This window comes from Hevea brasiliensis, chromosome 5 (genome assembly GCF_030052815.1).
Source record: "Hevea brasiliensis isolate MT/VB/25A 57/8 chromosome 5, ASM3005281v1, whole genome shotgun sequence".
Taxonomy (NCBI): Eukaryota; Viridiplantae; Streptophyta; class Magnoliopsida; order Malpighiales; family Euphorbiaceae; genus Hevea; species Hevea brasiliensis.
The window spans coordinates 74,901,080-74,917,814 of NC_079497.1; the positions used below are offsets into that span (position 1 = coordinate 74,901,080).

Consider the following 16,735-nt stretch of genomic DNA (forward strand, 5'->3'; position numbering starts at 1 on the left):
ACAACATTTTCTACATAACATTAGCATTATTTTGGGCAGATTCCAATCACCCTCAACACACCAAATATCATTCACAATTATAATTTCTAAGTACCATTACAAACACACCTAAACATTTCAAACTTTACATACACTTTACAATGTAAATTGACATACATATCATCAATCCTTCTAGGTCAATATGCTGCCCACACTCCCTTCAATATACACCATTATTCAAGTGTCCACAAGCTGCCACAATTCATTCATCAACATCACATTGCCGTACCATATGCCAATTCCCATCAAAGTGCATCATTCACCATATATACATGCATTAAATCACTAGGTTACTAAATCACCATGATTAACATTATTTCTCATCAATTATATACACAAATACCTCATAAAAAACGTGACCCATGGCTGTCCAAAATGGCAACAACAATAACCCTTCAAACTCAAAATTTTCCTTCACCAAACCAATACCCATAACATAAACATAAACTTTAACAAAGAACTTCTCAAAAATGCAAACTTACCTTTAATTGTAAATTGCTAAACCTTCACCAAACTTCCCAAAATTGGTATCAATATCTTCCTTGTGATGTGTAGACAAATTTTAGTGAAGAACACTAAGTGAATGGAGTTGAAATGGAAGGAGGGATCAAGCTTGCATGAAAATGTCCATGGAGTTTTCTCTCCCTTCATTCACGGCTTGGATGGTAAATGAAGAAGATGAAGTGGCTACTGGACATAGTGGACTTACATCAGCCCCATAATGTGTTTATTTTATTCCCTTAGTGGTCCACTTACTCTAATTAATTCATATTATAAGTTACTTTCACTTAATCCCACATTAAACCCTTAATTCTCACTATTTACTTTAGGTACCATCAAATTAATTTTTCATTTCATTTTCTAAGTGTAATACTATTTATTTTTAATGGACATTTAGGTCAAAAGACAATTCGGGATGTCAAATGACCATAATGCCCCTGTTCGGGTGGCTTTCCCGATTTTTCGGTAACACCGTATTTTGTCTGTTTTTCGATTTCTCACTTTTCTTTGTACTAATTATTTAATTTTTCTTTGATCTTTCTAATGATATTTATACTTCAATAAGGGTCGATTTATGTCCAAAAAATATTTTCCAGGGTTCCCCGCAGTCCAGGGTTAGTCAACGGTCCACGCCGTGACTTCCCGGCGCGGTCACCCATCGCTAGGTTTCCCGGCTCGTTTAACTTGATCACATTTCTTTGCTATGATTTTTCCTTTGTTTTTCTTGTGTTTTCTTTTCTTGTATTTCATTATTTTATGTCTCCTCACTCATATCGAAGTACGGTTCTAGGCATCCTAGCTGTCCGGACAACACTAGTCACCGGAGCAGCAGAACGCACTACCGAACTTTGGGGTGTTACATCCACTAGTGAATTTAAATATTCCATAGTGCTCCACTACATTTTAATTAACACTTAAATAATTAACTTTGATTAATTATATTTACACCCATTCATTTCTCTTTAATTATTCTATATATATGACTCCCAATTTTTATAGCATTTGCAAAATTTAATACTATTAATTTTCCATAGACATTTAGGTCAAAAGTTAACTCTAGGTGTCAATTGACCAAAATGCCCCTCTTCGGGTTGTATTCCCGATTTTTCAGTAACACTGATTTTTATCGATTTCTTGATTTTTCATTTTTCTTTGTACTAATTCATAAATTTTCTTTGACACTTTCTAACTCAATTATACCTCAATGGATGTTTATTTAAGTCCCAAAAAAATTTTCCAGGGTTCCCCGCAGTCCAGAGTTAGTCAATTGTCTTTGCCGTAACTTCCCAGTGCGATCACCAATCGCTACGATTTCTGGCTCATTTAACCTAATTGCACTTTATCTCTTTTATTTTCTCTTCATTTTTCTTGTATTTTCTTACTTTATATTTCATCATTTTATGTCTTCTCAATATAATTTAAGTGTAGTTTCAGACATGCTAGCTGTCCGGACAGACACCGATCATCGTAACAGTGATTTGCACAGGATTATGCATATAGGGGTATTACATAGATTCTATCGTGTGCAAGTAAATTGCATTATGAGATTATTATAACAAAAGTCCAATATTTATAGAATTTTTATGTATGTAAGCATGCTCTTTCTTTCTAACTATGAGTTTAATTTCTTACTGGAAAAAAATAAGAGTTTAATTTGATTATTTATTAAATAAAATTTATTTTCTTGTCTAATCTTGATTGGTCCAATGACTTGAAAAGCATATCACTCCCTGACAAATTTATGTTGAGTCCCTATCTCAAATTAAAAAAAAAAAAACGCTTATCTTCTTTAAAAAAATATTATTCAAATTCTCATTTAACTATATTTTTTAAGATTTATTAATATATTTTAAAATAGGACTAATCCTTTTCTATCTATAATCTAATATATATATATAAACATTAACTTTACCAAAAATACCCTCCATCCTACAAATTAATTACAATTATATTTTTATTTTTATATTAATTTTAATATTTGAGTAAATTTAAAATTCTTAATTTTAGAATTCATAATAATTTAAAATCTTAGTCATTCTTACACTATAACTTCAATAAAATATAAAATTTTACAAGTAATTAGTTAAAATAAAAAATTAATAAGTGAAAAATAAAAGTATAATTAATTTATAATCAATTTATAAAAGTAATTTAGAATTTATATAAATTTTAAATTCTTAATTAATAAATTATAATCTAGATATAATTAAATTAATAATTAAGAAAAAAAAAAGCTAGCGTTAAAGCCATAAAAAAAATGTTATCATAACATGATTAGAATATAAATTCTTAACTAAGTTGAAAATAATTTAACAATTAATTTTTTTATATATAAATAATGAAAAATTTTGTAAATTAATTAATTAATTAATTAAAATGTAAATTTGACTAACAAAAATGTATTTACAGCGACATGTCTAAGAATTCGTCACTAATAATATATATTAAATAACAAATATATATCGGCAATTCACGTTATGGCGTCACTAATAACTTTAGCAACAATCGTTTTATCACTAGTACATTTTGTAAGAAAAGAAACAATCTGTGCTGCTTTGTCACTAATAATTTTTCGTGATGACAAATTCACTGCTAAATCCATAAATAATTTCAATCCCAAATATTGCTATATTTAATATAAACTAAAATTTTAATAATAATTCTACTTATATCAAAAATCATATTATAATTTCTAATGTAACAATTCTATCTTCTCAAACCTATATATATTATTAAATCATTAAAAATTATTTAATTTAATAAAATAAAACAAAATAAATACCTTAAACTCCGAATCTTACTTTCATTAATTTATTTTTTAATTGTTTTAAATGTTTATAAACCAATAATATAAGATAAATAAAACTTATTTTATTCATATAAAATTGGAAATGAGGGAAACATTAGGATTACTAAAAATACCCATAATAATTTAATATAATGAAATAAAGGATGAAATTTAATTGGCTATTAAAAATAGTTAATTAATTTTTTTTATTAAAAATATCAATTTGCTTGAAAATGAAATGTAAATGAAGTATGACTCAAACTAATATATTCAGTAATTGGCAACTAAAAACTTATATATTAATTAATGATAATAATAAGATTAATATTTTTATGTAATATATGTATATTAATTATTATTATTATTATTATTATTATTATTAAAAATATAACAAAAGTAAAATAAAAATGCATAAGAAATTTAAATGATTCACTTTTCACACTCAGGGTTATGGAGATGAACATGTATTAATCTCTATTAACCTATTTGACCTAGTCATTTGCGGGTTTTTAAATTTTTTAAATTATTATTATATAAAATTGAAGAATATCTCTTTATTTATTGTACATCATTATTCACATAAAAAAGAAAAAATATATAACATTTTGTTAATTAGATAGTATTAATTATTATTTGAAAAAATATCAAACTAATATTATATCGTATATAAAAATTAACAAAAAATTGTATAAAACAAATTAATAAATAACAAGTATAAATAACGTACACTGTACATTTGAAAGAAATTAGTAATTAATAAACATGAGAAAAGATGAATAATAGGATTGTCAAAAATACTCATAATAACTTTATATTATAATAATAAAGGGTTAAATTTAATTAACTACTAAAATCAATTTATTCCAAATTTTTATTATTTAAATTAATTTTATAATTATTTTACTAAAATTTGTTTGTGAAATCCCAACTATAATTAATGATAGTTTGAATTTTGTTTATTTTGAAAAAATACTAAAAAATAGATAAAATATGGTCATTAAATTATGATAATAAATAATTAAATTTAATTAATTATTAAAAATTAATATACTGTAATAGTATTATATTATTATATTATATTATGTATGAAAAATTAATATAAATTATATATAAAAGAGTTTAATCACGGATATAAACAACGTGCAATAAAAATTAGTTGTTATAAAAATACAAAGAATTATACTCACATAAATTAAAAAGAAAAACTAGCACAAACAATTATTAATTAAAAAAATCATTTAGCCATAATTTCCTCTGAAATCAAATTCAATCCTCAGTACAATCATATGACATAAACACTAATTATGGAATATGAACAAGTAAAAGGTCCATAAATCAGAATAATAAAGAACATTATCTTATACAACTTAACCCTATTTATGTTTTCTTCGTTTCTGATTAATGATGTGGTCAATGAAAGACCATCCCCTGAAACTGAAACTACTCCTCTGGAATAATAGAAAAAACAAGAGTAGGTTAACAGGGCACCCTCGACAATCTTTTTTTATTCTTTATTTTATTTTACCCAATATTTAATTTTTTTTTTAAATTAGGCAAGGTTAGTGATATCCCGGCAGTCACGATCATGCACGTAGGCATTTTTTAGATCCAAAATTTTAGCCCTATAAATAGTTCAAAGGATCAAGAACGTTGAATTTCGCCAACCAAAAAGACAAAACAGAGATGGAGAAAATGTAAATGCACTTGTAATGCTCAAAAAGAATATGTGCTTTATTTCTTGTTTATTTTTGGTGAGTCACGAGGAGTTAAAATTGTGAGGCTTGTGAGGGATGTGAATTCTTTATTGGAACTTGTAAATTTTATAAAAAATTATCTGAAGAGGAGAAAGGAAAGGTGTATCCTTAATTTGAATTGGTTTTTCATATATAGATATATAGAAAGTAATTGATGAGAATCTGGGTTCAAGATTCTGGTTCAAGAAAAAGTTGGCAAGAACTCAAATCTTGATTTTATGATCTACTGTGAGTAATCTTTATTGGAGGAGTATTAAGAGATGGAAGAAAATAGTAGGTGAAGAAGGTGATCTGATCGGAGTTGAGATATATACACTAAAAGTAGTATAGATACAAGGTATTTGGAGGAGGAGAAGCAAGAAATAGCTAGATATGAGTGGAAAAGATCCGGTGAAGCTTGATGACGAACAACTGGCCGAGCTACGTGAAATATTCAGGTCATTCGATCGGAACAAGGACGGTAGCTTGCGCAACTGGAGCTTGGATCACTACTTCGATCACTTGGTCTAAAGCCTAGCGAAGACTAGTTAGAAGCGTTGACACAGAAAGCAGACAAGAACAGCAATGGTTTGGTTGAGTTCTCAGAGTTTGTGGGCCTTGTGGAGCCTGACCTTATTCAAGCTAAGTGCCCATACACAGAAGATCAATTGAAGAAGATATTCAGCATGTTTGATAGGGATGGGAATGGATATATCACTCCGGCGGAGTTGGCACATTCCATGGCCAAGTTGGGGCATGCTTTGACGGCCGACGAGTTGACAGGGATGATAAAGGAGGCAGATACAGATGGTGATGGGTGTATCAACTTTCAGGAGTTTGCTCAAGCTATTACCTCTGCTACTCTTGACAATTCTTGGTGCTGAAGGTATTGAAATCATATGATTTTTAGCCCCTTTTATATGTGTTTGGAAGCTTAGAAAATGGTTAATATGCATGTACTCTTTTTTATTGGTTTTAGTGGTTTGGGGAGTGCAAGGGATAATGTTGGTTTCTGAAGATTTGCAAGTTATATATTTTAATTCCTTTCATGAATTTTCTAGGGTACAAATCTGGATAAATTATGTGCTTTACAAAATATTCCAGGCTATTTTTCCAGTGCAGAATCTATGGAAATACATGCTGTTCTGTTCTTGTTTAAACTGTAGTCCATAGTTTTGCTTTGCAATTATCTGTTGCCTTGCAATTACTCAGTTTTGATTTGGTAAGGAAAATTGAGAGGACAGTGGATTGGATTGGTGCTTCTGTATATTAATTTTGTAATAATTAGCCTTTGCCCTGTGCTCCTGAAAAAAAAGAATGCATAGTATCGAAGACAAAAAAATCCTTGATCATAGTAGGGCTGCTTAGTTATTTGGTCACAGAAGCAGCATGGTTTTTCCCTGAAATGCCAGGGATGATCATCTTCAATAAAGTCGTGGGTTTTCAGTCATTTACTTTCTTTGATCTGTTCTGTGTTTCCCTCTTTGATTCAATCAAATGCCTTCGTGGATTCATGACAATGAGCTACTGCAATGGCAGCCTATTTTTCAGTGCACTTGGTTGGAAATTTTATCAGATTTATTTATTTATCTTTTTATTTATTTTTTTAAGCTGAAACATTTGAATGAAGCTTAACTACAATACAAGCATTCTTAGTTCACTCTGCTGCCCAACTCTGGAGTTCAACAGAAATGGACTAGGCATCAAATTCTGTAGCTTATTTCCTTAATCATAAAGGTGCTTTATTCTCTCACAAGTCTTGATCATCGAAGGAGAAAGTCAGTCATGAAACGTTAGTACGCATAAGACACTTTTTTTCTTTTCACAAATAATTCTGCGGCAGTTAATTCAGGAAAAGTAGTCCTTTGCCCTAAAAAATTTCCACTTAGTTACCCTCAGTGAACCTCATTTAAATTTGTGCAATCAATACAATTTCACCTAGATGTATTTACCTGCTAATTCATTTTTAGTTTACAAATTTTTCCTCAACACCCGAACGTGCCCCAAGAAAATCTCTCAAGTTTCAAAGTTATGAAATCATTTTCTCAGATAGACATCTGAATTGCTTTCATCCCTTTTGTTCGGCAAAATCCAAATTCAATATTTCAACATTAAATGCAGTCCATGCACATTTTTTTTTAAGAGAAACCAAGCACAACATTAACCGGACCATAATAACCATATTATGAAAGGAAAATAATATGCAAGGAAATCAGCTGAAATGTATATTTATAACCACACCAAAAAATATCCAATAATAAAACATTGATTTGAAGCAGTTATTACATGCTAAGGAGTGCTTGGATTTTTTTTCTAAGTGCTTTTTTATGTGTATTGCAAACATGACCAGCAAGCTTGACAACATCCTTGCACTAACTACTTCCAAACTAGTAGGAGTAATACTCACATGATAAGATCCAACTCCTTGTGAAGATATCTACACAACCATTGACTTATCAAAGGATCAAACCTCATTAATGTGAGCTCTTGGATATTTGCTCACTCATATTTGGAGAGTCAGACTCGTGAATTTGGGTATAGCCTTCAGCTCTATGACTCCGTTCCTCCTCAGCCAGAACCTTCTCTTTCGTCTTCTGCCCCACTTCCCCTGCTGTCTTAGCAACTCTGTTAAATGCACCAGTAACCCATGAAGCACCTGTTAACACATAACGGTTCTTCATTATAGCAGATCCCGCATTGCTGACTGTCTGCTCAGCAGATACAAAGGCTGACTTCGTAGTCTCTGATACTCGAAACTTCTCATCTACTTCCCTCACTTTGTCATTTACAAGGGTTGTGCCAGCACTAATTTTCTCTCTGAAGCCAATTTTTTTATCCAGAGAAGTAACTTTAGAGGTGGCACTTGATGTGAACTGGTGCTTCTCATCAAAAGCCTTCGCTTGGTTGAGGGCATCTTTCCCCAGAATGAAGCCCTTGGCAAGCATGCTGCTTACAATATCCTCAGCCTTCTGGACAGCAGATTCACCACCAGATGCAGTTGTGTTCACTGTTGCCTGCTGGATCATACAATTCATAACATTGGAAATTATTTAACAAGCAATTTTAAAAAAAAAAAATAATATTAAAATTTAATCTTGATGGCTAGATCAATGGTTTTACAGTAGTTGGGACTGAAGCAGCAGCTGGCAACTGGTAATCTGGAGCCAGTTCTATAATAACCGACTGATCAACTATTGTTGCCCCCCTGAAAAATACCAAGCAGATTTATCATACGAGAGGACAAGTTCACACAGAACAGTGAGGGCCAAAGAAGAAGAGTTAATTACAATCAAAAGTAAAATCACAAAAAATCTACCATATATCAGAATACAGAAAAAGAAAAAGAAAAATGAGAGAATAAGAAGACGAAAGAAAACAATAATGGAGCACATATACGCATCAGGTTATTCAAATTAGACTAAAACTTTGATGGATGCTCATGAACATCATCAAGTAAGTCAACTTTTTTTCCCAGGAATAATCGAACAAAATAGGAAATGGCAAGCTAATAAACCAAGCGACAAGCATTGAATAGCATCAGACCCTCAATGATGATGCAAAATCCTAGAAGCAGCTCAAGATTAACAAAGCAGCTCAAGATTAACTGCAAGTTGATAAAAATTAGAGCATTAAGTTAAAAACAACTGACAATAATATGACAAATTAATCCTAGTGGCTCTACACTACAATGAAAATGACAGGAATGCTTAAATCATAAAGCATCATTCAAGAAGACCTTACTGTTTCTATCTGGTAAGTGAACAAAGATGGATTACATCTGAAGTTTGGTGTCAACTTTTCAGAAAAACAAGTTCTCAACAATATGCATACAAATATAATGGAAAGCAGGAAAGCATGGCATGTACAGGTGAAATTTATATCTCCATAGGGTATCTTACAATAGTTTGTGTCAACAAAGGTTCAGAGACCATGTTTTTTAACAACCAAAAAGCTACAGGAGTCAGGGAGCCACAATTTAACAATCAATTGCATGTATCAGTTCATATGATGATACACAATTACACATCAAACAGCTTCAACACAAGGCAGATTTTACAACTAAATCACACTTTAAATTTTGAAATTGTATTTGCATAAAAATGAACCTTTTTCAAGGTCTTGGCATTGTCTAAAGCACAACTAGAGCAACTTTCAGAAATTTCTAACCCCAATAACCATAGACATTTTTTTTCAAAAGCAGCAATGTCACTCTTGTCAGTTGAAAAACAATAATACATTGCTTCAAGACACATTAGAGAACAGTTATTTCAGTGATAAATGATAGTTTAGCCATCAGAAAATAGCAACAACTTAGCCATAAGTTTACAAAAACACTCCTAAGAGAATGGTGGAAGCAAAGGTCTGATCAATAAAGGCATGAGATTCATTATAATCCTCATATGAGATTCAGCAAAAATGAAGACTACAAAATCTAACTACTATCACTTAATTATAAGAACCTATCCATCAGATTGTACGTAGAACAGTTAATTTCATATTTAGGGGAAATAAAAGAGCTGGAAAGATGTTGAGATGTGAATGCACCGAAAGAAGAACAGCAGTCTCTGCCGCTTGTGGATCTTTGAAGGTGACATATGCTATTTGCAATTGCTCATTGTCACTGAAATGGAAAATTAGAAGATACTTATTAACATACATGTCATATATGATAATTACCATCCACAAGCAACTATAAACCCAAAGCTCCTTCCAACAAAGGAGGCCGCAACAAAGACTACTTTGAAAATTCCAATTTTTTTTTTATCATCTTCTAAGGAGCCAAATCAGTACACACAAAGAAAAAGGACATAGTAAAATTGAAAAAAACTTTTAGAAACCAACCTATGCAATTGAACATAATGAATTTCACCAGAAAAAGAAAAGAAGTCCTTTATAACTGGCTCTGTTGCACCTAAGGAAGCATTGCTGACTTTCACCGTTCTGATCTGTAATGACAGGGAAGGAATAAGCAAAAAGTAAATCCACCAATGCAGATATATATAAATCAGATTAAGGAAACAAAGGAAAAATGGCTAATGTAATACATCTTTTCAGATAACTAGAATGAGCAAATTACCATGACAATCAATAAGCATTGGAAATATATAACAACATATATCTGCCACTACATGCTACTGAAATTCCATAAAGCAAATTGAACAAGAAAAGAAATGATTTCAGATAATTACATAGGTTACCAAAATCACTTTCATGGCTCAATAAGCTAAACAAAGGAACGTCCAGGAAGGATGGAAAATGATAAAATCACAATCTAATTTGTTTCCCTTTATCCAGATTGATATAAAACCTTCAGGGTCATTGGTGATACCTCATATGTTGTCCATAATTGTAATTATGCAACCCATTGTCATCTGCTTTCAATCGCAACATGATTAAATGAGCAACTGATGGAAAATAAAGTAAAATTATTATTTTTTATATTTAAAAATAAAAAAAAATATTAAGAGGAAGAAAAATAATATTTAATTTATATTTGTTATTTTTTTTTTAATTTAAAGAGAAAATAAATTAATAAAGAGGAAGAAGGTACTTAATTAAAAAAATTATCTATATACTCTTGTTTTTTATTTTAATTTTTTAAATAATTTATAAAATTAAGAGTAAAATAATAAATTTTAAAAAATAATAATATTTTCTTTTCTCTCTTATCTTTTTCTAAATAAGGGAAAATAAACTATATTTTTTATTTCTTTATTATTTTTCTTTCATTAGGAAGGAAAATAAGAGAGGAAAAATAAGAGAGGAATTTCCTCTCTTATTTTCCTTCCTCCCCTTCAAAATATCCAAATACAGTGTAAAGGAGTTTTTTTTTTTTTCTTTTTTCAAGAAGGTTCATTTTACGACAAAATTATAACTCAAGGTTAGGCATATGGAGAAAAAAAAAAGTCTAAATGCTATTCATAAATGCTGATATGGAAATTAAAATGTAATTTTATGATTTTTTATTATTGAAAAATTAATTAAAAAAAAAAAAAGCTAGCCTTAAAGGATAAACAAAATTACCTTATCCTTTTCATCTTTGCATCCACCTAAAGCCTACATGCTAATTGCTCTCTCAGATTATTATTATTTTTTTTTTCTTTTCAAGTAGGTTCAATTTATGACAAAATTATAACTAAAGGTTAGGCATCTGAAAAAAAAAATTGTCTAAATGCTATTCACAAATGCTAATATGGAAATTAAAATGTAATTTTATAAGTTTTTATTATTAAAAAATTAATAAAAAGGAAAAAAAAGAAAAAGCTAGCCTTAAACGATAAACAAAATTACCTCATCCTTTTCATCTTTATATCCACCTAAAGCCTTCATAGTAGTTGCTCTCTCTGATTTTTTCTCTTCACTCTTCTAGGACGCCCACTATCAAAATGTACTTGTCAAGGAGAAATCAATATGCTTATGTGAATCAACCCTCACCATGAAAGATGCAATATTAGCAAGTGCCTTTTATAGTACATATGCTTCTTAGCTAGAGAAGTAGACGAGGCCCTATTGCGAGAGGTCAGTGAAAGTTTTCTTGAACCTTCTATTAAGATGGCTGAATCTACGTTTTCAGATGCAAAGAATTTGGCTTGGTATCCTTGTGTGCTTGTAAGACTTAATTTACATTTTTCTTTCTTTTTTTTTAGATCTTAATTTATATCTTTTATAAATGGACAATGCTACATTCTAAGTATTTATATTTTATGATGGTAGTTCTACAGCATTTGTTTTGTTTTTTTTAGGCTCAAAGAAACCAAAATTTACACTAATCACTAAACTACAGAAAATAGAAACCATTTCCCTGAGTCTCAAGTTACGTCTATAGCAACCACTTGATTTCTTTCCATAAGCAGCAGTAACTATGGAATCTAAATCATAATCCCCCTTGAGGGTGCAAAAAAAAAAGGGGCAACTCTCAATATTTTGATATTGCTCATGACTCATACTACCCACATGCCATCAAGTAAGCTCTTCTCCTTGTTTCCTACATAGATCAAGATGGTATCTCCAAGGTGTATAGAACAAGCACTTTCTTATAATCAACCCAAGTGAAGGGCTTGTGCAAGGAAGACCTAATAGCTAACAGCATTTGTGGTAGTGCAGTGATCCTGGTGTTTAGAGGTGGTACAACAAAATATCCCATTGATATTCTTGACTTGCATGAATTGGTTAGGGCTCTATGCCTCACACTCAGAAAACTCCCATTTGTCATAGCCTGCAACACATTTGTTTTGTCACACCCTACCCCTCTGTAAGGCATAACATGATCCCTAGTATACCTAATGAATTACCAACTCCGTCTACTGATAACCCATTAAATACACTACAAGGGATTTTCAAAACTTTTCTTTCTTCTTTTATAGTGGTGAGCATTATTTACAGGTGTTAAAACCTTTTTGAACTGAAGTGATAGAATTGACATATTTGAATTATTTGGAATTTCTGTAAAAATTTTGGCAGAGTGCCCTCTGTATTTTGGATAAAACAGTTTTTCAGAAAACCTGTAAAAAAAGCACTTCAATATGTATTTGCAAATCTCAACTCCAACATATTTCTCAACACAACATTTTTCTCAACTCAAATCCGCAGTGATTTTTCAAAGACTGAGATACAAGAAATAAAATATAAAACTATTCAAGTAAATGAAATCTCAAATTTACATTTACAATAATTTACATTTAATTACATACCAAAATATTTTACAAGTGTTTCTATACAACTGCTCAAATAATTTACATACATATTATTACATGCATACATCAAAACCTATGTACATGGGTATACCTATGATATACCTGGAGCTGATCTCAATATATCTTCAAGGAAATTTACTTACTGCTCTATGCTCTTCTTACCTGCGACGACATAAAGCTATCATTGAGTGGTGAACTCGATGGTGCACAACTATAATTTAAAACATAGTACAATATACATTGACAAAATTCTGATAAATAAATTGGGAATCTGAATACTCATCAAATTTCAAAACTCAAAATATTCATTTCCAATAATGTAAATCATTTGTATAAATGACTTTGATCACAAAATTCAATTTATCAAATCATGACTAACCATTTAAGTAATTCCAACAAAATCAATTATACATAAACCATAATTGAAATCACAATTTCTCACCATTCAAAAGCCATTCTGTATCTCAAAAATCAATCTTTATCTCACTAATATGCAAGACTAATCTGAAAGGGCCATATTCGATGTGATTCTAACTCCCTATGGTCGGGGTGGTCGAATCAGATTCTAACTCCCTATAGTCGGGGAGGTCGAATCATCGTGCACAGTACCATCACAATAATGAATCTTCCGCAAGGGCCATAACGATAAAATAAACTTAGATCTAACCTCAAATCAGAGGAAAATCTAAGCCTGTGCACGTACCATGGTAATCAAAACACAACTAACTCCATTGTCTTCTCAACAAATGAGAGAGACGGGTAATAACCTAGTCAAGCATCTAAAGTGAGATATAAAACAATATCACAATCCATTTAGTGAGCATAAATCACAATACAATTCGATTCAAAGTCAATTTCAATATCCAATAAAGTTTTATGCTCATCACAATTCAAATCATACAATTGCATTTTTCCATGAAAATTGCCATCACAATTCAAAATATATTTTATCAAAATTTTCTAAAACATAATTTATTCAATCCATAACAATGCTTAATACTTGTGGAAATACCATTTCACAAAGCTAAATTCATACCTACTATAACAATTTCAATAATCATTGAATTAAATCCAATGCTTGTTAAACATAATACATAAGAAAAATATGTCATTTAATCATATGAAATATTCAAACAAAATCAGTTAAAAACTAGTTGTGCACAAACCTCTGATAATTGTCTCATGGTCTGGAATCAGTGTTTCCTTCCCTTTTCCTGAGTCTTTGGTAATTGCGAAACACAATTTGAAGTGTTTCAGTACTAAATTAAACTGTCTCTAACGAGAATGTTCGATAAGTAATTCACTGAAGGCTATTATTTGCTCAATTACCTAATATACCGACCCTCGATGCATTTAAGGTAAATTAGGTTTTGGTGTCCTTAATATGTCACATTCGATAGGGTTTTAGGTTTGGTACGTGTTACCAAACTCAATTCTATGTATATTGCGTTTTCTTGCATTTTATTGCAAATTGCTGGATTTCGGGATACTAGTTTGACCTAACCGGACGATCTAGTTCCCTCGGTTTTCGGGTTTCGGTCAAAACTACAAACTTGTAGATCTATGTCTTATTGCACGCGGGGCAAAATTTCAGGTCAATCCGAGTTAAGTAGACCAAGTTATGGTCATTATACTATTGCTGGTCAAATGGCATCAAATTAAGTCAATTTTAGGTCAATTTGGTCAACTTTGGTTCGGCCAGTTTTTGGACCCGAACTTGTGCAAGCTTTTTGACTTGCTTCTGGTCATTTCTGGGTTTTGGTGTCTTCATAAGACTTGTAGTTATGGGTCTTAACTATTCATGGTTAAAATTTCAGGTCAATTGGACCTGTTTTGAGTGAGTTATGGCCTAAACACTCACTGCTGCCCAATTGGTCATTTTTCAGGTCCTAATTGTACCTAATCCGAATTGGTCATTTTCTTAGGTCACCTTGCAAGCAGAATTTTGGTATGCTTTCTCAATGAAAGTTGGCACATTTTGTGCCTAGTTCCACCTCCAATTGGTCTCATACCAATTGAGGTTACACATTTAAACTTATTGGCTAAAATGTACACTGCCCTTGGTTACTTTGCTTAACACACATCAATCACACACATTTACCTTGCAATATGTTTGCTTCCCTACCAAATCTGTTTTGGTACATTACCAAAACCACATCCCACTTTACATTATCCTTACTTTGGGCAGATTACAATTATCTTCAATACACCAATTAAAGTTCACATTTACAAAGTCTAAATACAATCACATACACACCTAAACATCACTAATTCTCACATACACTTTACAAAATAATTTCATACACATATCCATCAATCCTTCTATGTCAACATTCTGCCAACACTTCCATGAATACATACAGTTATTCAAGTGTCCCCAAGCTGCCAAAAATTGTCCTTCAACACCAAGTGTCCTACAATTCATTAAATCCCATTCCAAGTGCAAAAATCACCTTATACATGTGAAGCAATTCACTAGGTTATTAAATCATCATGATCAATATAATTCTCATCAATTATATGTACAAATACTTCATCAAATACATGACTACATGGCTGCCCAAAAATGGATATCTCAATACTCTTCAAACTTAAAAATTTCCCTCACAAAACCAACACCCATAACATGTATACAAAGTTTATCAGAGAAATCTTCAAAAATGCTAACTTACCTTATGGTTGGAGCTTGTTAAACCTTGCTTAAACTTCTCAAATTTGGTATCAAACTCTTCCTTGTGATGAGTAGACAAACTTTCATGAAGGGACTTGTTGGATTTATGGCATGAAAGTGAAGATTGGGGTTCATGCATGGAGCTTGGAAGCTTTGGCCATGGAGTTCTTCTTGGAGGCTCACGGCTGAATTTTTGAGGTTGAAGAAGGAAATGAATCTGCTGTCCAAATGCAGATTAAGTGGTCCACTTTAGGTGTGAGTGGAGCACTAAGTGGAAAGATAATGTTAATTTATTCAAAAGTTTCAATTTCCCACATTTAACTCCCCATTTTTGCTATTTACATTAGGTACCCCTAAATTAATTTTTCATTATATTTTCCAAGTGTAATATTATTTATTTTTGATGGAAATTTAGGTCAAAAGACAATTCGGGATGTCAAATGACCATAATGCCCCTGTTCGGGTTGCATTCCCGATTTTTCGGTAACACCGGGTTTTGTCTGTTTTTCGATTTCTCACTTTTCTTTGTACTAATTATTTAATTTTTCTTTGATATTTCTAATGATATTTATACTTCAATAAGGGTCTATTTAAGTCCTAAAAATATTTTCCAGGGTTCCCATGATCCGAGCTAGTCAACGGTCCACGCGTGACTTCCTGTCTGATCACCATCGCTAGGTTTCCCGGCTCGCTTAACTTGATCACATTTCTTTGCTATTATTTTTCCTTTGTTTTTCTTGTATTTTCTTTTCTTGTATTTCATTATTTTATGTCTCTCTTCACTCATATTGAAGTGTAGTTCTAGGCATCCTAATTTGTCCGGGACAAAGACCGGTCACTCTACCGAACTTATGGATGTTACATGTTTTGTTATTGTTGTTATGTCACACCCCACCCCTCTGTAAGGCATAATATGATCCCGTAGTATACCTAATGAATTACCAACTCCGTCTACTGATAATCAATTAAATACACTACAAGGGATTTTCAAAACTTTTCTTACTTCTTTTACAGTGGTGAGCACTATTTACAGGTGTTAAAAACTTTTGTGAACTGAAGTGAAACAGCTAACTCATTTGGATTATTTGGAATTTCTGTAAAAATTTTGGCAGAGTGCCATCTGTATTTTGGATAAAACAGTTCTTCAGAAAACCTTTAAAAAGCACTTCAAAATATTTCCAAATCTCAACTCCAATATTTTTCTCAACACAACATATTTCTCAACTCAAATCTGCAATGATTTTTCAAAGACTGAGATAAAAGAAATATAATACAATTTTTACAAGCCAAAATAACTCATAATTTACTT

General features: G+C 31.2%; 1 protein-coding gene and 1 pseudogene across 1 annotated transcript; one reads left to right on the forward strand and one right to left on the reverse strand.

Annotated features, from left to right (window-relative positions):
• Positions 1-4,965: 4,965 nt before the first annotated feature.
• On the forward strand, positions 4,966-6,416 carry LOC110642724 (probable calcium-binding protein CML18; annotated as a pseudogene).
• Positions 6,417-7,535: 1,119 nt separating this feature from the next.
• Positions 7,536-12,274, reverse strand: LOC110642713 (binding partner of ACD11 1-like). Its single transcript, XM_021794844.1, has 7 exons — positions 12,092-12,274; positions 11,857-11,946; positions 11,353-11,427; positions 9,904-10,094; positions 9,605-9,682; positions 8,182-8,266; positions 7,536-8,075 (listed from the first exon to the last, which is right to left on the reverse strand). The coding sequence occupies exons 1-7, from the start codon at positions 12,272-12,274 to the stop codon at positions 7,536-7,538; spliced, it is 1,242 nt and encodes a 413-aa protein (XP_021650536.1).
• Between the last annotated feature and the right edge of the window lie 4,461 nt (positions 12,275-16,735).

Excerpts from the sequence above, each read along its gene's own strand:
- LOC110642713 (XM_021794844.1), bottom strand. The coding sequence starts at position 12,274 with ATGACAAATGGGAGTTTTCTGAGTGTGAGGCATAGAGCCCTAACCAAT. Across the intron at positions 9,683-9,903 it reads CATTATGTTCAATTGCATAG|TGACAATGAGCAATTGCAAA; the intron begins GTTGGTTTCTAA and ends TTTCCATTTCAG. Across the intron at positions 8,267-9,604 it reads ACTGCTGTTCTTCTTTCGGT|GGGGGCAACAATAGTTGATC; the intron begins GCATTCACATCT and ends GGTATTTTTCAG.